This window comes from Dipodomys ordii, unplaced genomic scaffold (assembly GCF_000151885.1).
Source record: "Dipodomys ordii isolate 6190 unplaced genomic scaffold, Dord_2.0 Scaffold46, whole genome shotgun sequence".
In the NCBI taxonomy this organism is placed as follows: domain Eukaryota; kingdom Metazoa; phylum Chordata; class Mammalia; order Rodentia; family Heteromyidae; genus Dipodomys; species Dipodomys ordii.
In genome coordinates, this window is record NW_012267262.1 from 8669587 (window position 1) to 8695607 (window position 26021).

At 40.4% G+C, this 26021-nt stretch overlaps 1 protein-coding gene across 1 annotated transcript; it reads right to left on the bottom strand.

The window, feature by feature from the left end:
- Positions 1-1208: 1208 nt before the first annotated feature.
- Positions 1209-4912, bottom strand: Kcna4 (potassium channel, voltage gated shaker related subfamily A, member 4). Its single transcript, XM_013019603.1, has one exon. It carries the CDS (start codon positions 4389-4391, stop codon positions 2430-2432), a length of 1962 nt encoding a protein of 653 aa, XP_012875057.1. The 5' UTR covers positions 4392-4912; the 3' UTR covers positions 1209-2429.
- Positions 4913-26021: the final 21109 nt, after the last annotated feature.

Consider the following 26021-nt stretch of genomic DNA (forward strand, 5'->3'; position numbering starts at 1 on the left):
TTTGAGGTCAGGATGACTGTCCTGAGATTCTTATCTCCAATTAACACACTATCAATCTAGAAGCAGAGCTGTGGCTCAAGTGATAGAGTGCTAACCTTGAGCAAAATTCTCAGGCACAGTGCTGAGGCCCTGAGTTCAAAACCTGATACCAGAAACAAGAAAGCAAGATAGGCAAACAAGAGAGAGAAAGAGAGAGAAGAAAGGAAGGAAGGGAAGAAGGAAAGAAGGAAGATTAACTGGTTATTAAGCAATACCAGCATTATATGGAGCTCAACATTTCAGAATTTTCATGTATTTTCTTTTGCTTTCAATAATTATAAAGTGTAACATTTCCTCTTCTTAATGAATGAGGAAATCTAGGTACATAAATGTTAAGTGATTTTTCTCAAAGTGATAGTGACCAATTAAATAGCCTTACCTTTAGTCTAGTGCTTGCTACATTCTTGTTTCAACCCCAAAATGTATTAAAATGTCATCCATGAAGTCTTAAACATAAGATAGAATTTTCTTATTTGTTTTTTGTTTAACTTTCTGTTTCTCTAGTATTGATCTTTTATTTTCCCATATAATCAATTCTTAGATACTTGCATTTCCTTCCTCAAATGCTTCAAAATGATTTTTTTTTTCTGTAAGTAGTGGGAGAAGAGCCAGAAGAGTGTAGATTTACTTTAAATTCTGACACTGCATTCGCTTTGAATTTCAAATGGTATTAAAGGAGAGGTAATATCAGTGAAATAAATCAGCTAGGCCTAAAAAAGCTGGAGAAAAGGCAATTCCAGGTCTTAGTTTCCTCTTCTTTCTTGTTAGTGTTATCATTGTTATTGTCAGAGTTCATTGTACATTTCATACAGTCTATATGGAATTTTTCTCCCAAAGCTCTGAAACATCTTTTTGTAAGCAACAGAGGTTGAAAAATGGAAAATATGGCCTCTTATGTGTGTATATGGAGTATCCAACCAATATTTCATTATGATCTATATGAGAAAGGCTGAACACTAATTGTTACCTCACATTCTAGGACAACTTATAAGTTAAATGCATCTTTTTAAAAGTCATATAATCCTTTAATACATGTGATAAGGATGATGGAACCAGATGTCTTGACCCAATTCTTTCTCATACTCATTTTAGCAAATAGAATGCCAAACTCTGAGGTGAATTCCCACATTCTGATCTGCTGCAGCTGCACACGCACACAGAAAAAAATGAACTTAATAAAATCTAGCATTTCTATTGCACGTTTAATAGAAAGATCTGAAGCCATAATCAGGATAGCTGCTGGGCATCTTATTTCTTCAAGAATACTTTCAGTGCATGCATTAACTTTGGTTAAATTATTCTGGAGTTAAAAGGCAGAAAAATTCTTAAAATAGTATGGTTACTGAAGCATTATTTTAACAGATCAATTTCAAATTATTCATTTGCTGAATTTTACTCCATAGTCCCTTTGTAGATCAATTATTTTGATTTTTAAAACAGGAGAGAATCATGTGCTGTTAACTGTGTGGTTGTTAATCTCACAGAATGCAAAGAACAATAAAATAAGACTAAGAAATCACTCTTTCAATGATTGTCATTGAACTGATACATTAGTAAACATTCACAGTATGAAGTTTCTCTCCTTCTTCAGCATATAAAGTAGTACAAACGGGGGAAAAAATTCCAGTCCTGTAACCTGTGAACAGAATTTGTTACAATTTCTCCAACTTCATTTCTTCCAGAATGTTAGGCATTTGCTTTTAGATCTTCTCAAAATTAATAATAAAATATAATCAATTTCTAAAGGCCCCTGCAGCCTCTTTAAAAGTTAATTTCCAGTTAAAAATAAACTTTAATTAAATCCAAGATAAAATTGTGACCTATATTCTATTAAATAATTTACTTTCTCTTTTTTTCTACACAATAATTTTTACAACATTTTAAAAACAACTACAGAATCCAAAGACATAGGAGATGATATTAAAGCACTGATAAATGACTGCTCAAATTCATTAGTTCTTACATAGTAAATACTTCAAAATGCCAACTTTTCCCATTACTTCACAATTACCAACAATGTTGACAATTTACTTACACAAACATACACATGCCACACACACTCACACATACACGCACACACGCGCGCACACACACACATTCCATGGAACCATCTTTACTATTAACATCTTTTCCAGGTAATGTGCAAAATTCTTGCATTCTAATAAAAATATAAAGATAGATTTGCTCCTATTTAAGCCTCCCTCTTCTCCAAGATCATTTTTGGATATGTCATACAAATTTAGTAACAATTATGCCATGTATTACCATTAAATGGCATACTACTGTATGCACTGAAATCATTTGCATATTTCATTTTCATAACTGTACTCTATGCATAAATATATTTGGAGATGCTGGGGGAGGGGGCAGTGGCAGGTGGAGAAAGTGATTCACACATCAGTCTCCACAGCCTTTGCATTCGAACAGTTGTTTTTATCTGTCTCACTATCATCCCCCTTCCCCTGACACTGCTCTTCCTTTGCACATAGAGATTCCTTAACTCCTTCTTCCATCTCTAGGTACTCTGATTTGTCACCCAGGGAAGAAGAAGTAGAGCTCCGAAATTTCTTGAGCAAATTAGAAGGGAGATACGGACAACTGACTGCGTTTTGTGTCAGCTGCGTCTGTTCCTCGTTTTCTGTCTCTCTGTGGTAGAAATAGTTAAAGTTAGAGACAATCACTGGCACTGGCAAAGCAATGGTTAAGACACCAGCAATGGCACACAAGGACCCCACGATCTTGCCCCCCACGGTGATGGGCTTCATGTCCCCGTAGCCCACAGTTGTCATGGTTACCACAGCCCACCAAAATGCATCCGGGATGCTTTGGAAATGGGTAGTGGGTTCATCGGCCTCTGCGAAATACACAGCACTGGAAAAGAGGATGACCCCGATGAAGAGGAAGAAGATCAGAAGGCCCAGTTCCCGCATGCTGGCTCGGAGGGTGTGCCCCAGGATCTGTAGGCCTTTGGAGTGTCTGGAAAGTTTGAAGATCCGGAATACTCGGACCAGACGAATGATCCTAAGGATGGCAAAGGACATGGCCTGCTGCTGCTGACCATTGCCACCCCCTTGCTGCTGGGCCAGGTCCGTGCCCAAAGTGATGAAGTAAGGCAAAATGGAGACAATGTCAATGATGTTCATGATGTTTTTGAAGAAGAGTGCTTGGCTGGGACAAGCAAAGCAGCGGACCACAAACTCAAAGGAAAACCACACAATACAGACCGTCTCCACGATGAAGAAGGGGTCGTTGAATATGGTGTGCCCTGAATTCTCCAGATGGGGGGAGGTGTCATTCAACAACCCACCGTGCCCACTGGAACTCAGTGCCATGACAAGATCCCTGTCGTCTCTGAACTCAGGCAAGGTTTCCAGGCAAAAGATGACGATGGAGATTAAGATGACCAGGACGGACACAATGGCGATGCCCCTGGCCGGACTGGAACTTTCTGGATATTCAAAGAGAAGCCAAATCTGCTTTTTGAATTCATTCTCTGGCAGGGCCCTGTCCTCCTCTTCTCTCACGAAGCCTTCATCCTCCCGGAACTTGAGCAGGGCCTCTTCTCCCAACTGATAGAACTTCACCTCCTCCGTGAAGATATCACAGGGGACATTGACTGGCCTCTTCAGGCGGCCTCCTGACTGGTAATAATATAAGATGGCGTCAAAGCTGGGTCTGTTCCTGTCAAAGAAATACTCATTGCGTAAAGGATCAAAATACTGAGTCCTCTTTTCCGGATCCCCCAACAAGGTTTCTGGAAACTGGGCCAGCGTTTTCATCTGGGTCTCGAAACGCAAGCCGGACACATTGATCACCACGCGCTCACAGCAATCGCTGTAGCGGACGGAACTGTAGCCACCGCCGCCACCATCGTCCTCGGGCAGCAAGTCGGTGTAGGAGCACTCATCCCCATGGTCGTCTTCGCTGTAGTAAAACCTTCCCTCCTCTTCTTCCTCCTCCTCCTCCTCCTCCTCTTCCTCCTCCTCGCTCAGCTCCCTCAGGATCTTCTCCTCTGAACCACTGGGCATCAGGTCCGAGCAATGGGGAAAGCTGCTCTGCCGGTGGTGGAGCTTCTTCTTCTCGGGCCGCTGTCGCCTCCGCCTCCTACTACCCCGACTGCTCTGAGGGTCGTGAGAGGTGCAGGCCCCACGTGTCTGGTGGTGGTGATGGGGTCCCCCACCAGAACCCCCACTGCCTTCCACGGCAGCCGTGGCAGCGGCCACAGCTGCAGCAGCAGCAGCCCTCGAATGAGCCAGCCTCTCTCGCTCCCGGGCCCGGGCCTGGGCTGCATAACCATAAGGCATGTGACTGTTGCATCCAGAGCTCTCGGCACTCACCATGGCCACCTCCATGGTGGCGGTTTGGGGAAATGGCTGGTTCTGGTTGTAGAAGGAGAAGAAGAAAGAGAAAATAGGGCAAGCTTCTTTTGCTCACCAAATTAAGGTAAGTTTGGAACCTTTAAGCAGATTGCTTGGAAGACTAAGGATATTTTCAGTCCAGCTTTGCATTTTCTGTTTTTAAATCAGCACGCCCCATGCTCTCCTCGGAGATGCAACATTGCTCGCCACAGCTTGGCTAGTCTAGATAAATAGTCTAGTGCTCCTCCAACCTAAGTCACAAAAGTGTTGGCATTCCCCAGTTAGCCTATGTGTGGGGGGTAGAAGTTTACCTCTGAAACGATATCTGGGAGGTGGTCAGTGATGATACTGTTGAACTTAAAGGCAGCAAGCCTCTGATAGTCAGCAGTTGTGCTTAAAAATGGAAGGACATTTTCTCGGCCATGAAAATTGTCCAAATCCCAGCCCATCAAATTTAAATAAAATGAAAGTGCTTCTTTAGGCTGACTTAGCACTTGCCTTGTAGTGATGGATTGACCCATATTAAGATGTAGCTTAATGTAGGTCCAGCCATTGCTGCTCAAAGCCTATCAGTATGATTCTCCAGGCTCTAAGTTCCTCAAAGGCTGCCTGAACCCAAGGGCAGTGCTAAACTCTAGGTAGAGGCAAAGACCTTGGGAGGTAGAGAAGATGCAAGCTGAGGTGTCAGCAGAGGCAAACCCAGCTCTGAGGTCTCCATAGAAATTAAGGAAAGGCAGAGCATCCTTCAGCTACAATCATGCAGAAGAAGTTCTTCACCTGAAAAAAAACAGATGGGAAACAAGCAGAGGAGAAAAACAAAAAGAGGATTCATATCATAAAGAGCAAACTGAGTTTCACTTCATATACACTTTCTTCTCTGGTCCTCAGACAAGTCATAGAATGCACAGCAAGAGATCATACATTTTCAAGAGTATGGGAGGAGCAGGTTGTTCTTAAATTTTTCACCCCCACCATCTCTTTTCCCTTCTTCTTTGGTTATTATTTCCCTTCCATCAGCCTAGTTTTTCATGGTAACTCAATTACTCTTCTTCTCCACCCACATGGATACTGCTTCCCTCTCTCCCTTCACCAATGTCAGGTTGTAATTTTCTTCATCCATACTATAATGCTGGAACTTTATCATTCTTTCTATCATCCATTTATCTCAAGACATTCTGTTTAATTTCCTCTCATAAAATGTTTCTGAATGAAGCACCCATTCCTACTTTCAGGATTAGGGAAGTCAACAAGAGGGGGGAAAAAACAAAACACCAATGATCATTAATATAGAGTCTGCTACTTAACTGAGCTTCAAGTTATATTATGTACAAAGTGTAGATAATATAAAATGACCATCTCCTTCTCACCTCTGACAGTATCAAATGAGGTAGTAGGTACTGACAGCATACCATACTGCCTTGAAAAACAGATGGCAAAAAAATACATCAGCTCTGAATAATGACAGTAACCTATGCACTTATTGTTCATCTTCCCATCCCCAAAGGGTTATTTCTGTCTCGAGTAGATAGAAATAAATAGATAGAATGAGAGGACATCTGGGGCATTCTGACCTTCACCAATGACTATATTAAGTGGACATTCATTGATTCCCTAAACCATGTCCTTGCTTTTTCTTCTCCTGATTCCTGAATGCTCCCTACCACCCACTACTGAGGCGTTAATCCCAGTTTCCACATCTTTAGTAATCATCCTCTGTCCCTGTAGTTTCTCCATGTTCACATCAATGGCTCTAATTACACTCTTGTGATAGAACTACCTACCTTTTAAATACTAGTTTATGTGAATTTTCTTCCTTGCCTACCACACATGACCCCTTTAATAAACTGTATCTCCCATTTCTCCAGTTTTCACTATCTTTATTTCTAATCTCCCACTTTCTGATTACATGTCACCTGCAGTCCAGATCTGCACCCATTACCACCCACTATTCCTGGCTTTTCCGTACTTAGTTTGCTCTCTCTCAAGTCCCACAAATTTGTCTTCTCAGCCAGCACCTATAAAACCTACTCCTATCTCCTGCCTCCTCTTGCTTCTTTCATTTACTCTATCTATGAGGACTTCTAAGAATGCAGAAAGTGAATTTCCAGAGAACTGGGATGACAGAATTCAGGGCATCCACGAGCTTCTATTACTGGAAGCACTTGGGAAGTGTAAGAGAAATGGCTTTATGAAGCCATTAAGGGATTCAGCTCTTGACCACCTGCTGCTCCTTGATGAACCTGTTAGCCTTGCCACAGAAACATGCTCAAGTGTTAGGAAGTGACCCGAAAGGAAAAGACAAACAGAGCGTCTCAATCATACACATTCTCCTAGAGCAAGAGGAGAGATGGAGACATAAACCCTAGAAAACATTCCCCTGAAAGTATCGCATGTAACATTCCATTGCCTTTGCCTGACTCCTAACATCATCTTGTACTCAGAACTATTTACCGACAGGAGGTCTCCAACTCCTTTACTTACAAAAGTGCCCTATCGTTATATTCACTGTCCAGTGTGGGGACTTAGATCCTTTAAAGACTTACACAGGCCAAAGAGGTGGAGTGGTTGTTCACTTTTTTCCCCAAACTTCTCCAAACAGTTATAATACTATAATACATCTTTTAAATAAATCCATGGTGTAATTGAAATGTGCAGCTATTTGCATACTGTACACACACCTCTCCCACCCAGGTGACTCCCACAAATTCAAAAATTAGAAAGATCTTCTAATTCATCATCAATTCAATGGCAAAGATAAACTTGCCCTCTTTCTGTTCTGCACGAAATTATGTTCTGTTTATTTACTTATGTAGGCTTGGTAGTTTGTGTTCCTACCCCCTCAAAAAGCTGTCTTCCTTTTAATTGGCTATCGGTTACCTCACTATTCATGATAAAGGAAGGAAGAAGAGAAGAGAAGAGAAGAGAAGATTTACAAAATCACCCTTGCTCCTCCACAAAATAGGACTGGTTTAAACCTCTTCTTCACAAGGTTTTCTTAGAAGAATATCTATTGAAGAGAGTTGATAGGAGAGACCTCTACAGGGAATTTTTTCTTTCGTCTTAAACACTGTAAAACGGACAGGATTTTGCAGACTACCTACCCATTCCTCAGTGCTGGTCCTTCCAAACACAAGCCCAGCATCCTGCCCCTCCTCCTCTCACCTCCCCAACCAGGAGGCTGTTTTCATCTCCGGTTGCTAATTCTTGCAACTGTTTTAGGGTGGTACCTGAACATTCTCTGAGAACAGAGGACAGAGAATCAAAAAAAAAAAAAAAAAGAATCAGAAGGGCCAACATCATGAGAAACATACACTTTCCATGCACGCCATTTATACAGTCTCGGTGGGTTGCTCAAACGCTTGGAAAATGCACGCAAATCCAAATGTTGGGAGAGGCAGCCACACAGAACCGTTCCCCAGTTGTTCCCGACAGGAAAGGAGCCTGTGAGCCTGAGACCAGGCAAAATGAGGAGAAATCTAAAGCCCACCTCATTAGGGAACGACATTTTTAATTGCGCCCTCGCCTCCAGCCCTAGGTTCCCGCTTGCTGCTCGGGCACATTAAGCAGGACACACCACCCCATCCCAGGGGCTGGCCCCCTGGAGCGCCGCGTAGCATCTGCACCTCCCTCTCCCACCTCCTGGTTTATTTTTAACCGCCTTCCATTCATGCCCTTCTGTCACATTCTGGATATTATCTGTCTATCCCTCAAATGTCCACAGTTTCTTTAACAGCCAAAGAGAAGAAGAAAGGTATCAATACTTACCGTTCCCAGGAGGGACGAAAAATAAAAATAGAGAGAATTCCCCGCTGGTTTGTTTTCCCCACTCTAGCTGCAACAGCTGGAGGAGGGGAAGGAATCGTCCGGTGAGGGTGGGGGGGCCGGGGGGAGGACGGGGAACGGGGGAGGGACAGAAATCACTCGGGTTTGGCAGGTGGAACAAAATATCCACGGAACAAGTTCTGTGGCCTCGTCAGGGTGGGCACGGAGTTCTGGTTTCTAAAGCCAGGGAAATAGAGGAGGGTGGAAGGGGGGCAGGATCGGAGCTGCCCCAAGGTAGACCCCCCCCTCCACCCACCCAAGACTCCTTGTTCCCCTGGAGTTCGGCAGCACAGGACTGGAAAAGGAAGTCAAGACACACACACACACACACACACACACACACACACACACACACACACACACACACACACAAATCCTAGACAGCAGCGATCACTTGTTAAGCTTGAATTCCTCCGATCTCCATCCCTCTCTGCGTCTCTGGGCTGGCTGTGGGAGCCGCACACGCCTCCCCTGCCCAGGATCGCGCCTGGCGGGGGCGGGGCCAGGGCCGTTCCGAGGGTGTGGCGTGCAGGGTTGTCTCCTGGGGAGCCTCCGGGTTCGGTGGGGCGGGCGCAGTCACGAAGCCGCCCGACTCTCCGCCCTCCAGCCCAGCCCCTCTCTCCCCCCTCCACCCTCCTCCACCCCCCCAGACTCCCAAGCTTCCAGGAAAAGATTCCCGGAGCATTTGGCTGTGGCTTCCCAGAGGCAAGGAGCAAAATCCCAGAGGGAGAGTGGTGTCCCCATTGGAGCTGCGAGAGTCCCGCAGACAGCCCAGCCAGGTGCCCCCAAACTGGTGGAGAGGGTGCAGTGTGAGAAATGGGATGCCTTGGGTGGGGTGGGGTGGGGTGGGGGGCGTCTTCTCTTCTCCATCCCTGACCTGCTTTCTCTAGGTCTCTTGTGGCACCCCATCCTCCCCGCTCCCCTCAAAGAGAATGTGTGGAGTTGGAGGCCCAGGGCATCTTTTGGAAAGGCTGCCCCTCAGAGTGTGGCCCATTTCCGCCTCCGTCTGACTTGCACCCTGGAGTCTGTGGAACCTGGGCTCCTAGGTTGGGCCTCGCCCATGGGGAGACGACCCGACTTGAAATGCGCAGGAGATCTGGGAGACAGAGCACTTGTCAGAACTGTAACCCCGCCCAGGGTGCGCTCTCCAGACTGAAATCCTAGGAGGGAAGAATGGGCAGTGACCGGGGGTTAGAGAGCTCCTGGCTGGAAGCTTTGGGAGGAAGGGCAAGAGCCCTCTAGAAACCAGAAACCTGTTGCTGCAAAAAGAAATTATTCAGCCAGAGGTTTGACTACTTCCCAGGAGGTCTCTAGCCCAGGACCTCAACTGTATCATCATCACCTCCATTTAGACACACACACACACACACACACACACACACGCACACACACACACACACACTGGTTGTTCACCACTGTATTCCTAGCTACTCAGGAGGCTGAGAACAGAGAATCACCGTTCAAAGCCAATGGGGCAGCAAAATCCTGAGATTCTTACCTCCAATTAATCAGCAAAAACCTGGAAGTGGAGCTATTGCTCTAGTGGTAGAATACTAGCTTTGAACAACAAAAATAAGGCCCAGGGACAGCATCCTGGCTCTGAGTTCAAGCCCCAGGACCCACACCAAAGAAAAAAGGAAGGAAGGAAGGAAAGAAGGGAGGGAGAGAGGGAGGGAAGGGAGGGAAAGGAGGGAGGAAGGGAGGAGAGAAAGAAAGGGAAAGAAGGAAGGAAGGAGAGAGAAAGAAAAGAAAGAAGGAAGAAAGAAAGGAGCCCTCATCAAGGGACATCCCACCTAGGGATGGTTTTGCAGGTTGCTTAAAGGGTCGCTTGTGGAATATTTTGGATGCAGATTTAAAGATTCAAGTCTCATAAATCAATAAGAAAAAGAGATTCAGGGTAAGAAGCATGAATTTACATACAAACACACACACACAAGCACACACACACACACACACAGCCACTACCAGAAGCCCAGAAGCCCAAGTGACAGTGAGACCAGGTTTCAGGGCACAGCATGTGTCCCTGCTCCACTTGATGAGCCAACCAAACAGTCCTGCACCACTGGAGCAAATCGGACCTTGGGCTGGCCAATTGGCACTGGATGGCCACTTCTGTCCATTGCCGACAGCTTTGTTCCAGGGCCCTACTGGGCCTCCTCCTTTTGTGGTGCTCAATTAATTATTAAAGGAAATATTCCTGAGCTGAATTATAGATATACCCTGTGCTCACACACCTAGTCCCTTTGGCTCAGCGAACACCTGGAGGACTGTTTTTTTCATTGCTGCTTATCTTTTTAAATAATGGGGGGGGCAAAATTCTGAATTGTAATCAGTGTGAAAAGAAAGAGGAAAACAAGAACCAGCCATAGCGTCCTCTATTTTACCTAACTTCTAGCTAATGCAGCTTGAGCAAATGGACATGTGACTCCTAAGATTCTACTGCAGTTTGGAGGAACAGAGAGAGAGAGAGAGAGAGGGTGCTTGAGAGAGACCTGTGAGACTCTCTGGAGAGACTCTTAGCTCCAATTAATTCTCTATCAGTTTGTGCTAGCAAAAAGGAAGGGTAGATTTTCTCCAAAACTAAAAGACAATTATGTGCACAGGCTAGAAATATCTCTGTACCTCCACAGTGTGGTGCAGCCACTGTGCAGTTTCATACATACCAGAAGCAGATAATTTGTGTTTACTCCTGGCTCACCGTAGATGTCTTGCTACAATAGAAAGCAAAGATGAAGGGCAGGATCTTCAGACTAGTTTCCCCAAAGCAATTTGTGTGATCAAAATCCAGAGCAGCTATGGAATGCTTTCAAAGAGCTGAAAATGAGATTGAATAATGGTCTAAAGATAGCAGTTATATCAAAAAATGGACATTCTTAACTGGATCAGATTTATGATCATTTATTATCCTGTCACATACTATTAACTATCGGTTCCTATTACAGCCCAGAGAATTTTCAAGTTAAAAATGTCTAAAATCTTTATATCTATCTATATTTCTTAGAGATTAGGAATAGGAATTATTGACACATAGCAAGAATGCACCTAAGAAAAAGACCACTCTCATGAAGGTACAATAAATAGGTATTGAAGACTTGACTAAGATAGATAACAGCTACCAAGTGTGCAACTAGAAACTGGCTCTATTCTAAGTTCTTTGAATGTATGGTTCAGTTTTCATCTGCTTCAAATGACAGGAGCTATTACTATCACTGTTTAATAGAAAAGGAATTTGAAGTTTACATTGGTTAGGTAGGTAATTTGCTTGAAGTATATCAGTTATTATAGGTCAGAAATAGGCACCATCTTACTTTACAATGTGCACAGACTCCATGCTTCATGGTAAAAACATGGCAACCACATGGTAAATGTGTTCACACATGCTAGTGCATAGGCAGATCATAAACTAAGAGGTTCCTGAGTTGATAGAGGTATGCAAATAGTGCTCCTGGGGTGGAAAGATTTTAAATGTGTCTAACCTGGAGGAAACAAATAAGGGGATTAAGTCTGAAGAATGGTGACAATTAGAATAGCTACCATGGGGAATATACAAGTACATTGAGCTCCAGGAACAAAGCAAAAGCAGCAAGTAATGATGTGGTAGTTTTGGCACCACTGGGAAGAAAACACATGCGTGCGCGCTCACACACACACACACACTTAACTCCTTGATTCATTTAAATAATTTCATTTGATAAAAGGGTTTTTTTCCATTTCTCTCTCTCCCTGTGAAATTCTCTTAGAGATTTATAGAAACTCACATAGTCAGCAAAAAGTCTTTTTTTTTTTCCTCATGAGCAACAAAAATCTACCTTGACTGAATCCCCAAACTCAGTTTTCTTTGAAGAGGAATTTTTTCTTGCCTCTCTTAGTCATCAACTATTCAAAAGTCTTCAAGTTCCCCACCTCCACATAAACCTAGTACCATAAATAATTTATTCTTGGCTTTGAAGTCTCTCATTGGTGGCACAAATGTTCTGGCTCCCTCTCAGAAGCTTTTGTTTATGTAGAATGGGCAAAGGGCCGTCAATTTTCTTTTTACAAATCAGGCTAGGGGGACTTGTGGGATATTAAGAGTACATTCTCAGAGTTTTCATTCTTTTTGAAGATTATAGTCCATAGTGGATTGTGGTATTCATTTTACTCCTCCTTTATCTCCACAACAACCTCCTGGAACAATAAAAACAGGTGCTATGTCCTGAGCAAGTAGCATTATATCTGACCCAAGCAGAAAGCAAATGAACAAATGAAGAGGCTTCTGGTCACCAAGCAAGTCCAATACATGTGGCTTCGGGGGAGGGAGGGGGCCGGGGAAGGGGGTGGCTAAAGAGCACACTCTGGAATTGGGCAGTTGAACTTGGGGCCTGGGCACCATTGCTGAGCTTCCTTTGCTCAAGGCTGGCACTTTACCATTTGATCCACTGCTCTATTTATGGCATTTTGGTTATTAATTGGAGATAAGTATATCTTGGACTTTCCTGCCTGGGCTGTCTTTGAATTGTGATCCTTAGATATCAACCTTCTGAGTAGCTAGGATTACAGGTGTGAGCCACCAATGACTGGCTCCAAGATCACTTTGACCTGATAACCTCAGTCTCTTAATTCTATTTTTTTAAGTTCTAAAGAGATGAGAAGTTAAGAAAATAACTCCCTGCTTTCGTTTCCAGATTTATGGATAAAGCATCCTATTATTTCTTATACAAATGGAGTCTTTAAGCTACTTTTTACTTATAGTCTTTCCAACTGTTCACTAGAATTCCCCACTTTAAAGCATAGATTTCTCAGGACATTAGAAAGACATATGTATTTACTTGTGACTACAATAAGTGACTTTTTCCATTTTAGTTTCTGCAGCAAAATACTAGTGGCTTTTAAACAACAGAAACTTATATCTGGATTCTTGGAAATTAAAAATCAAGTGCTGATGATTTCCCATTTCTAGTATAGGAAATATCGGAGCCCTTACATGGCAAAAGCAGTAAGGCAGGTTCCCTAGGAGCTACTTTTATAAAGGAACTAATATCAATCACAAGGACGCTGCCTACCTTATTCTATCACATTGGAGGTTATACTTGCAACATAAGAATTTGAAGAGGCCATGAATTATCAAACTATAACACTGAGGAACCATCAGCCTAGGAAAAAAAGCTTAAGCACAAACTCATGGATGCTAGTGGCTGACTTTGATCACAGCAATGTAGAAGTCAGTAGATGCTCTGGGTAGATGCTCACAGTCTGGAGGGTAAATCAAGAGTCTGAACACTCATATGGGAAAGGTTTTACCAAAGGCACACAAGAAGCAGAGAGAAGACACTTCTAACCAAAATTGTGAAGAGGCTCTCCAAGCAGAATGAGTCCCAAGTCAAAACCTTATGGGAGAAGTGTGTGAGCACACATGGCGCGAATGGGAAAACATTACTTCTCTCTGAAGGCCTGTTTAATAGTATCAGTCACAGAATTGGCTTTGATGTGCTGCACCCAAACTGAACTATAAATTCTCAGGGGAAAGAAACAACTGGCTGAGGCCACGCCTAGAGGTTCAGGCTTAACTAGGCACAGTTCATTCAGGTCTGTCATCCTAGCTACTCAGGAAGTACTGAGGATCCTAATTCAAGGACAAGCTGGACAAAAAAGAAAAAAAATATAGTGATTCCCAGTCACAACAAATGTGTCAGGCAGCGGTGGCACACATCTGTGTTTCTAGTTATCCAGGTGACATAAATAGAAGAATTTGGGCCTGAGGCCAGACTTGGGCAAAAATGTGAGACCCTATTCTCAAAAAAAAAAAACATAACTAAAGCAAAAAGGGCTAGAACATGTGGATCAAGTGGTCTAGTGCCTACCTAGTAGATACAAAGTCCTGAGTAAAAGATCTTAGAACTGAAATGGACTAAGGCAACAAAATAAAACCAAAACATTGTCTGGCAGAATTGTCAACCCTCAACTTTATTCTACCTCTCCACACAGGACAGAGGTGATGCGCTCCTCTTGGGAAGCTTGTTTCAGCAACTACACATTGACTAAATAGACTAAGGCATTCCTGGAATCTCCTGGTTATCATGATACTCTTTCTTCCTCCATCTATGAAAGTACCCCAGAAGCAAAGTGAATGTAATTAAATTTCATAATCATAAATCACCTCAGATTCAGTTTTTTAATGCAAATCAGTCAAACACTGTACCTCTTAAGTTGAAGTAACTAAGCTTGTGTAACACAGTCCACCGTTTACAGTGTTATAACAGTGTGCCACTACACTGCAGCTGAGATGCACTCTGTTAGAGCCATTATAAAGTAGACTCATCCTTTTATCTCTCTGTTCTGTTTTCCTTTTTATGTGATTAGGAAATAGGGCAGTTGTGGAGACTCATTTAAAATAAAGTACTGACCTTGGTGCAGATCAAAATCATCCCTAGACAAGTCTGCAGGCACCAATCAGGTCAGAGGTGAATTAAAGCAAGATGAAGTGTGAGATGTACTTAAGTCCCATACACAGTACCACCACCATATCTTTTGCAAAAAAGTCCTAACAGTTCATGTCAAAATGGTTTGGGCTTCCACCATATTTAGATACCTAAATACGGACCTATAGTTTCCTTCTTCTTTATACTATGAGAGGTCACGTTGTACTTTTTTTGTCAGAAATAAATTGTAAATCTTTGAAGACCTTTTAAAATATAGTAAATGACATTAGGACATGGTAGATTCTGTACTCTTTAAATGTGACTTCTTTCCCCTTTTTTGATTTTTACTGGAATCATTCAGCCTTCAAAGGAAGGTACCACCAAAACTTACAAATGGTGTCTGCTCTATAAATAAGAACATTTACCTTCCATTTCCAGGCTGCTTCCTTTCTGTTCTTCAACAACAAACCAATAATCCTCCTGACCTGGTGAATTGTTAGAGAAACCTTGTCCAGTGCATGATTTTCAAAACAAGGACCATAGACAGAGGAAGGATGTCCTCATATAGAAGATGTTTTCATTGGACACAAATCAGTTGAGGAATCTATCTAAAATTATTTCTCCTGTTTTCATATTTTACTCTACTTCCAGTTGAATGCTAAAAAGTTTTTTTAAAAAAATATACCATGTAATATATCTTAAAATTAAAAGCCAAAATGAACAAGACAGAGAGTATGAATGTAATAAAGATACTAACTTGCAGTTTCTCGTCCCTCATGGCAGAACACTGCACATCACAGATCAGGGTTCATATATACATGAAGCCACTTCAGTTTATTTCTAAGAAGCTTCACAAATCACTCTTGTTCTGAGTAATCAAAGGGATGATGGGAGGTGATCTCCAAAGTTCTTATGAGGGGTCCACACATTATCCATTTCCTTTAGATGATTTTTAATAAAGAGCCCTGGATACACATGCAGGCTTGAAGTAGAAGCTGTGAATTTCTAATGATTTCTAATTTCTCACAATAGTCCTTGTGAGAACATAGACTTAGATTGCTTGAGGAGCTGGAGTAAAGTCCATACACTGGGTTTGTGCAGTTGTCTTTCAGGATTCTTGGCTGTAGAACCTCAAGCAAGACACCAAAGGTGGGTATAATGCTTACAGCTTGGATATTAGTTTAAGCACTAAGCAATAAATGATAAATACCAAGTCTTGTAGGGTAATGGAATATCAAGGAAATGGCTTTGAAACTTAGATGAATAACTAAGCACAGCTTCACTGGGGTAACATAACAAGAAAGCTTGCAGCTTGAAATATAGGGTGTGGACAAAAATAATTAGCCAAGCTATAAACAAATGTGGTTCAAAATTTGAAAACTTGGTTAGATTGCAAAGGCTTTCCCAATGGCCTGAATCTGTAGCAAGAGAGTCATAAGACAATTAAATTCTACTGCACCATTATTTAATACATTTCTGGTCTGGATACCAGAAAGAACCTCTCTCCTTCCTTCCCTCAATCCCCAAGTCTGGGCCCCAGCACACTTCAAAATTCCAAGAAAAAAAGACAGGAATTTGATCTCAGGAGAGAAGATCCTGTGAAGAAAGGCAAAATTCACAATTCTGCATCTGAATCCCACTACATTTATATAAGAGATTAATAGCCCCATAGTCCAGATTTGTACTCGTAGTTAGTGAATTCCCTTCCCGAATCTGTCAGTGAGTATTCTCAGGATGGTGTGCTATGCAACTTTACAACTTTGGTTTCTTAATAATTCTTTTGGTAGCAGGAATAGGAAGCAGTTCTAGTTAACTCACAGTGGAATGGATATAGTCAGATCTTACACCAGTCTAGAATATAGCTGAAGACCAAGATTCAGCACTAGTGGAGATACATAATTAGAGGGTAATCTTTCTCTCTTTCTCTCTCTTCTTCCTTCCTTCCTTCTGCCTTTCTTTTTCTCTTTACCTCACCCTGCCTCTTCTTTATCCTTTCCCTATCCCTTATTGCTCTCTATTTTCTATTTCCCCACTGTCAGCTAAGTCTTTGTTTTCTCTAACGTTTAAGTTTTTTGGCCTATAAGGAATTATTAGATCATTTCACAGGCTGCTCAACTTTGAATGAAAAGTTTATCATTCACCTATCTATTTTTATATGACTGACATATGAATGCATCCTGTGTTTATGTTGTCATCTATGTTGCCAGTGATCTATAAAGAAATGCTAATTATTAAACTCTGAAAATGCACCCAGAGGCTACTGTGAGTGATGCATCTGAAAAAAAGGTATCTAAAAATAACTAAGTAATAAATAACCACTTGCAGATGGGAATTGTTCATGCAGTATTCTAAGCAACAGCAGGTTTCTTTAAAACATTATGGTCTTTTTCCTAATATTTTTTTAACTAGGTGCATTAATTTTTTTCCATTTAAAGGCAGATCATTTTAATAAAAGTGTGATAAAATTGACTGGATCCAAATTAAAGTTATTTTTAAAACAATATTGAAGCATGGCTTTCATCTTAAAATAGCTCCCTACGTGCATATTCTTTTCTGTTAGTTAAAAGTGAAAAGAGTCATTTCTGAGAGGCAGAGTATTCCAGCAATTATGTTAGAATATCTTATTGCCAAAAATGTAAAGGCTACTCTTCAAAGTAAAATCTTGATTGCTCAGTTTCTCATTGTTCAATTTTACTCAGGATAAAATATAAAAGAACACTGGAGCTAAAGAACTTACAGTTGCTTGAAAATATGTTAAAGAAATATGTAGATAAGGAAACTGCAGAGTTCACAGTAAGAAACTTAAAAGGTGAGGACATCCAAGTTCATGCCTGTAATCTTAGCTACTCAGGAGGCTGATGTTGGGGGAATTGAGGTTCAAAATCAATCTGGCCAATAAAAAATTGCAAGGCTCCTGCTCAAGCAATAGCTGTGCATGGTGGTGAATGCTTGTCATCCTAGCTAAATGGGAGGCTCTTATGACATCATCTCAATGGAAGAAGTCAGGCTGTGATACCTGTGGTGGCATGTATCTTCTGTTATAGGAGGAAGTATAAAACAGGAAGATCATAGTCCAAGCATGAGTCTAGTCAAAAAGTAAGAGCCTACCTCAAAAATACAGGTTAGAGGTGTGACTCAGCTGTAAAGTACTTGCCTAGCAAGGTAACAGTCTATTAATTTTTAAACCCTAGTATCATCATGAAAAAAAAAGAACAAAGAATTCTTAGCAGAGATGACATAACAAACATTTTAAGACAGGTAGAACTAAGGACCAGCATGTACAGAAAGGTGTTTGATTTTTGATAGTGCATAAGAATTTTTTTCTATTGAGGACCCAAGCAAAGTATTTGGAGTATCTTTCAAGGAAGCTCCAACTCAGCTGATCTTTATGATCATTCATATGTGTGTGTGTGTGTGTGTGTGTGTGTGTGTGTGTGTGTGTGTGTGTGTGGTAGTTTGGTGATGTGCTCCAAACATAGCTCTGAAATAAGGTCTGGTGGGGTAGGCACCATATTGGCCACATGGTGGATGGTAGGGTCTGGCATCTTGTCTTCACGCTGGGGGAAGGAGACACCCTGCCTCCCAGATGATGGCCTTGCCTAGACCCCTGGAGGCAGGGGCCAGCACTTGGCTGATAGAGGTTACTGAATCTGTCAGCCCAGACCAGCCCAGATGCCAAAACGCCATGCCAAGTGTTTCTGTGATCCTGTCCTGTGTCCTGTCTCCCGGCTTGTCTCCAGTCATTATGGTATCCGAATTCAGTTCTCCATCGGAGCTGAATTGGCTTGTTGGTATTGTTTTTGTTCTTTCTTTCCTCTCTAGGATGTTTCCTAGCTGTGTTATGTGTATTTGGGGGCTGCAGGCCTTTGTAACAACACGTTGTTTGCAGCCTGCTAACTGTATAATAAAGACTCCAATATTCCAACCTTCCAAAATGTGGCTTCTGGAATAATTGCACCTTACAACAACTCAACTGTGTATTTAATAATAAATTTTTTTCTGCTCAAGACAGTGGCCATCCATCAAGCTCTGGACTTTGGCTCTGGTTTAAAGCTAAAAGAAAAAACAGTCTTCTACTCAACTTAAGTAAAGTTATTTAATATTTCATGCAATATATGAAAAAGAATATTATTCTTTTATGATCTTTATGATAATCTGTAGATTAACAGATTAGGAGCACAGAACATAAAATTAAAAATTTTCCACCATTTACTAGTCATAGATCTTGATTAGGTTTCTTGAGTTTTGAAAAAATAACTTTCTGATTTACAAAATAAGGATAGTGTTGAAAACAAGTTATACAACTTATGTGTGGGGATGGGAGAGAAAAACCGGAAGAGAGTAAGGGAAAGGGTAACAATGTCCAAAAAGAACTTTACTCATTACCTGACTCATATATCTGTAATCCTTCTGTACATCACCTTTATAATAACAATAAAAATTTAAAAATAAAGATAACAGTGTCTTCTTTGTAATATCACTGTGAGGAATAGATGACATAAGTTATGAAATAAATGATGTGAAAGACAAATGGATAGAAAACTGAGATGATTTCATTCAAGTAAAACATTCATTAATGAGAACACTCATTCAGGAAGAGGGAACTGAGGTTTTACAGAATTGATACATAGGCAGTATTCATAGTCTACAATTAGTTGGTCACTGTATAATTAAGTAGATATAAATAGTACACAAAGTCAAAGGTAAGAGTAACAGCTGGAGTATCAATAGGAAGATCAATGTTCACTGTGCTATGCCTGCCAAACTGTAAGTACTTGAAAAATGTTAGATATTTGTATTATCACCACTAGTGACATAGTAATACTTTGTAGAGGGGATTCAACTTGAATGGAATCTTAAGGGATTAGTAAGAACTACAATAGCCTCTTTCATATGACAGCTTCATTAGGGTAGCAACGAATGTAAGAATTAGCATGGCCTGTTCCACTAAATTAAAAACACTGGCCTAAAGAGAACCAGTAGAGAAAACAAACTGATTTCTCTATCGCTATGTTGTTATTTTCTTCACAATCATACAGCTGCTCACCTTTACAATGTTTATGTGCTAGTATTATCTGTTCTGAGTTGAGTGAGGCTCCCCAAGGAGATATCTCCTTGTCCTCCTCTCCTGAACCTGAACCAGTGAATGTTTCCTTAGTTGGGAAAATCATCTTTGCAATTGTAAAGATGTAAGATGAGAGATCAACTTGTATTGTTCACTTAGGCCCTAAGTATGATGACAAGTGTCATAAGAGAAATACAGCAGAGCCACATATTAGAAAGACACAGCCACAAAAAGAGCATTGCCCACTAAAAGCTGGGAAGGAAAAGAATGCAATCTCTCCTGGAGCATCTGCAAGTAACAAGCCACTGAATCACCTTAATTTTGAATTTCTGCCTCTGGTCCCATGAAAGGATGACTTCACCACCATAGCTGTAATATTCTTTTACAGCAGCCACAGGAAACAGTGAAACTACATCAAACTTTTTAATCTCAGACTTGTATAATCATGTCATACAGGGATCATCCTTATCCTCAATATAGGGACTACAGAATATTTTATGGACACATTTAAGTTAGTCTAGAAGAAAGGCCAGAGAAGGCTTCTTAAAGGAAGACATGTCTAAAGGGCAAGTGTTTAAATTGGAAAGAGTGAGTTGAGACAAGGACCAGGAGAAACAACAAATAGCTGGAAGGCCTGGGAAGAGGATAAGAAGCTGAGCAACGTTTGGTGATGCCAGAGAACAGGGGAACACAAGGAAGAAGACTGTGGATGGTATAAGGGGCTGGCCACAGGTAAAGGATTAGCCTGAGTCTGAGGTAAGATTCCAAAACACAGGATCAGAAAAGATTGGCTGTAGAAGAGGCCATGCACACCTGCAAGAGCCTACTAAGAGGCTGAGTTCAGACTCCCTTGTTTCATGAGCTTGCTATAGATTAAATGTCTGTGTCTTCTGAAATTCTAATTGTTGGACCTGAAACCTCAATGTAAGGTATTTGTCAATGTCATCTGCCTTTGGGAAACAATCATGTCATGGGGCAGACAGCATATAAATGGAATTGGAGTCCTTATAAGAGACCCAAGAAAGTCCCTCCCAGTTCTGGAATGTCAAGATGAAGCAAGTGGCCATCTGCTAACCAAGATGTAGGCTCACATTAGAACCCAACCATCCTGGCACCCTGTTCTCAGATTTCCAGTCTCCAGAACTGTGAAAAAATAAATTTTAGCTATTTATAACCACCCTGTTTATACTATTTTGTTGTAGTAGCCCAAGCTGACTAATACAGAGCCCAATCTACTACCCTTTTGATAAATAATAGATAAGCCAGGATTATTTTAAGGTGTGTGGGGGGGATATGGGAGGCATAGGAGCCCAGAAGGCAAAATACATTTGGAAAATCGCATCTGCTCTCCAGGGTTTTACAGAAGCCAGGTGGTAGCCCCAGAAGAAAATCAATAACCACTGCTTCTATTTGTGGCTCTGTTTCCACAGAAACGTGTTTGTGGGTGAATCTGGAAGGCAGATTTATGATGCCAAAACAACCAGTCCGTGGGGTAGGGGGGAAGGGGTAAGAAAAATTCAGTCAAACAATGTTGTTTTTTCTGTAGTAACAAATGTTTGGTTTTATTAACATTTTTCCATATAACTAACTGATGTCAAATGGGGATGATGATCAAAACAAATCCAGCTATAGCTCTTTTAGCACAATAGCATAGATTTCTGGGAGCCATATGAGCTTCAGTGTCAGCAGAATACACAGAAGGTGGTAGAAAAATGTTTGGCTGTTGTGCCAGGTTGAACCAATCTGTAATAATAATTACATCAGACAAACCTAACTTTAAGAAACTGTGTCAGTGAGGCTAATGCTGCTTAAAAGGGAAAAATGGTCTTTTGTTTTATGCTTGCTAACTCTCAAGTCATGACAAACATGCTAGATAGGTAGTCTGTAAACTTGTTCTTGAAGTGATCTCAGAAAAGAGGTTAAAAAGTCCCTAAGACTTTGTCTTTAGCAAGGTAAATAATAGCATCAAAACCAAAATACTACACTTCTACAGTCAAAATAAAGTTGTAATTGTTCATTTCTAACCATTAAATGCTAGTCTCTAAAGAAAACGTGATCCTTATGGATCAATAATGATTTAGCATGGAGTCTGAGCTTTGGAGCTTTCTAAATTCTCCTTTTAACTTGTCTTAGACGCCTGAGATGGTGGCGAGCCTGCAAGATGGATGGTGAGGGGACTGGAGGAAGAAGGCAATGCCTTTGGGATTTAACTGTGGCATTTGTGGGGACTCAAACAGAAATGAAATAGGAACCCAGGTAGATTTATGTAACTACAAAGGAATCTTAGTCTTGTCATAATACACCACTGTCTCCATAAATTGTGCAAGGCAAGCAAGCTTATTAGCTTCTTCACTTCTTAAATTGTGTTCTTTTCCCTCATCTTCTACCTTGTCAGAAATGGACATTATTCATTGCTTTTCTTCAATCCTTGTACTACATTTCCTCTTAGAAATAGCAACCCAAGTTGAGTGCCTTTTACCTGGCTGCAATTATCACCTCTATTCTGCAATATTTGAAAAGCCTCCTTATATTCCGCCTTCCTACTACTCTTGCTCCCTAAGTTAGGTTTTCCTCACTTCACAGCAGAGTTACCTATTAAAACTAATTGAATATAGGCATTACCCCTACAAAACAATTATAGATATCACAAATTTTTGTCACTTGTGGGACTTGAACTCAGGACCTGGACTGTACCTGAGCTCTTTTTGCTCAAGCCTAGCACTTTTCCACTTTGAGCCACAAAGCAACTTCCAGTTTTCTGGTGGTTAAGTAGAGAAAAGAATCTCACAGACTTTTCTGCCCTGGCTGGCTTTGAATTGTGACCCTCAGATTTCAGCCTCCTGAGTAGCTAAGATTACAGGCATGAAATTCTGGCGCCTAGCAGGTATCATATTTAAATGAGAACAACATCCAATTCCTTATGATGACCCACAAGGATGCATTTAACCAGACAATGTATACTTCCACATCTGCCCTCAGCAATTTTCTTCTCACAGACTTCTGCTTTCCTTCCTCCCTTGTTTCCTTCTTTTTTTCTTCCATTCCCTTGTTTTTCTCTTCCTATCTCCTATTTAACAAATATTTGTGAACATTTATTAAACTGTGTGGTGTAAGTAATAAAACCCCCCTAGAGTTAAAAATATTTCCTGCTAAAAAAGATTTTAAAAAGAAAGATTTAAAGAAGAGAGGACAAAAGGGGGAAGGGAGAAAGAGATCTAGATAAGAAATTCGATTGTGCCCACATGTATGAGTAATCCATATACATTATTAGACTCACCAACCCTACCAGCTGAAGATTCTGAATTAGATTAATTCTTTATTATTAATTATTAGGAGTAGGATTAATAGTAGATTAATACCTATTATTAATTAATAATAAAATAAACACTTCAAATAAAAACTTCAAGTACAAAATTTAATAAATTCACAAATGCTATAACCTATCATTGCTATGCTGACTGTCTATGTGTGTTTCTATATAGGTTGTTATAAAATGTACATTAGATAGCTAGTATAGTGCATAAGTAAACGGAGTGGATGTGGGTAGTAGAAAAAGTAAGATTAGACAGATGCTGGGTCACTTCACAGCTCTCCCACAAAGGATCATATTGATCACAAAATCTGTAAAGTATTTTATAGTATATCTTGTCATCAACAGATTTTCAAAATAGGTGCTTGCTTCTCTAGTTGACGATAAGGTTAGATGAGTGAATCGCTCAACACTGGGCCCACATGCAGTATTTGATACTGTGTTCTGTGAGTCTTGGCGGTGTCTTCAGTTCCTTTTAATAATGACAGGAGCACTTTCTTCTGCTGCCAGCCAGCTATGCCTGCTAGGCCTTTCTTTCCTTTCTATAGAGCTCTCTTTTATCACCGCTCTACATACGCATCCGATTTGCTCTATGTGTCTGCCAATGTGTAGAATCTGTTTGATCTTGATGAAACTATAGGAGTAGGGATGGAAATTTAATAGGATCTCATTGATATTGTTTTCTCCTTCAACTGGATTGAGTAGCTGGGAGATAAAAAATAAAGAGGCATTATTTTCAGACTAGCTCTCCAAGAAAGCTTTATGTGACGTCAACAATGAATAAAAGCCACAAAGTAAACTATAGAACCTTCCAACTATGTTGAAAACATAGGTGTTTAACAAAAGTTCATGAGTAAAAAGAAAGACAGGACACTGATAGAAGCAAAGAATGTATTAGCTAATCACATATACTCTTATAGAAAACCATCCATGTGTGCTATGAAATGAAAATTCCATAGAGAAAAGACACAAAAATTTACATGAAACTAAAGTTCTGAATTTGATTAAACTCTTGATTTATAATTCCATATTTTCCAGATAGTTTTGTGATCTCTGTTCATGGGCTCAGGACAACTTACACAAAGACAAAGTCCAGCCTAGGGGGGAAAAATATCTTTCCCATGATATACTAAGAAGAAAATAAAGAAATAAAAAGGAACCAGGAAATGAAATTTATAGAAAAGTTAATTTTTTGTCGTGACAAATAGCTCTTCCTCAATAAATGTGGTACAATCATAAATCTTCCAGCTGTAGGCAAAAGTTACAAATGAATCATATTATTCATTATAGAGTAGCCTATTTGGCAAGTCATACTTAGAGTCAAAGAACATTTACTGTATGCCAAGTTCTGTGTTACACACTGTCTCATGTTATCTCAGTCATTTCTTACAGTTATTGAATGGGAAGATAATAATTGTTAGCTTTTGTACTTTGAAAAAAATTGATGCTCAGAGAACTGAATTCACTTGGGCTTAGTCACACAGTTCAGAATGACACATTGGGGGTGGGTATTGGGTCACACCTGAGACTCAAGATTCCAAGAAATTTCCCAGACAGGAACAGAACTGCCATCGGAGAGAAATGAATCTTGAAAAGCTGGAGGTTAAGTTGTATGCATGAGAAAATAGTTACAAATAGAACACAAAATGGTAAGATTTACATTGAAATTCTAGAAGAAACAGGTTAAGAATAAAAAGGGTTCTGATTCCCCACAAAATAGGTCACATGCATGCTTTAAGAGTTATCTTACTGTAGTATTTCAACTTATTATCCAGTTTTAATGTGACTGATCCTAAGGCTTGGCCTTAATGCCTCTTAACATCCTTCCTCAGAGACTCACAGACACTTCAGTTCACCTCTATACAAAAAAAAATACCCCATACTGATGTCTCCAGCTTCTACTTCTACAAGAGCTTGAGTCACCTTTCCAAATTCCAAGTAGCCAAGTTGGAAAATGAGCAAGTTATTAAAAAACAATTTTATATGACAAAGAGTACAGTTAGTAATAATGCATGTTTTTCTTAAATGAGAAGCAGATAGGTGTTATTCCTACAGATGGGACAACCCTGTGAGATATTTTTGTTTCACTGTGGCAAACATTTTGCTATATGTGTGGGCATGTATGTGTTGTCTTAAAGCACTAAGATGTATATCTTAAATACAAGCATTATTTTTTAAATAATGGGCCCATAGACAGTTTCACCAGAGTAATATAAACACCTCTGAAAAACAATATTTATAAAAGAAAGAATCCATCTCTTTCCCTAAGACATCTGAAGTTCTCTTCATTCTGTTTCTTTTATGTCTGCTTATTATAAATCAGCCATCAAAGCTCCTAGATCTAAAATTTAACAGCATCATTATCTCTCTCCTCTCTCCACCATCATATATTTGTTACAGGGTCACAATGATTATGCCTTTTCAACATGTGCACCTTCTATTTTATTATAGATATTAAAGGACAAAGTTTAAGTGGTAAATTTAAGGCTCATATAGATGTAAGATTAACATTCTCAAATACTATAACATTAATGAATAACTAGAACATTAATGAATAAGGAGCAAGTTAGATGTTATAATCAAATAAACAAAAATATACAGTAAGAAATGGTGAAACCAATTTGAAAATGAATGATTTAGAAATAGAAAAACCAGCTTACTGCATGAGTTGAAAATAAATTGCCTCTATAGCAGACAGATCTCAGATTTCATTTGCATGTCTGAGATTAATTTGTATTAATCAAAGGATTAATTTGTATTGGGATCAGTTAACAATTTACGAAACTTTTGAAAATAGCTAAAATCAAACTTTCATTAATATTCAAGTTCTTTCCTTCCTTTTTCTTCCTTGTTTGTCTTCCTTTGTTCTTTCCTCCATTCCTTTCTTCCTCCCTTTCTCTTTTTCTTTTTCCTTCTTTTATTCCTTCCTTCCTTTCTCTTTCTCTCTTCTTTCTTCTGTCTTTTCTTTTGCTTCCTCTCCCTCCCTCCCTTCCTCCTCTCCCTCCCTCCTTCCCTCCCTCCCTCCCTCC

Excerpts from the sequence above, each read along its gene's own strand:
- Kcna4 (XM_013019603.1), bottom strand. The coding sequence starts at position 4,391 with ATGGAGGTGGCCATGGTGAGTGCCGAGAGCTCTGGATGCAACAGTCAC.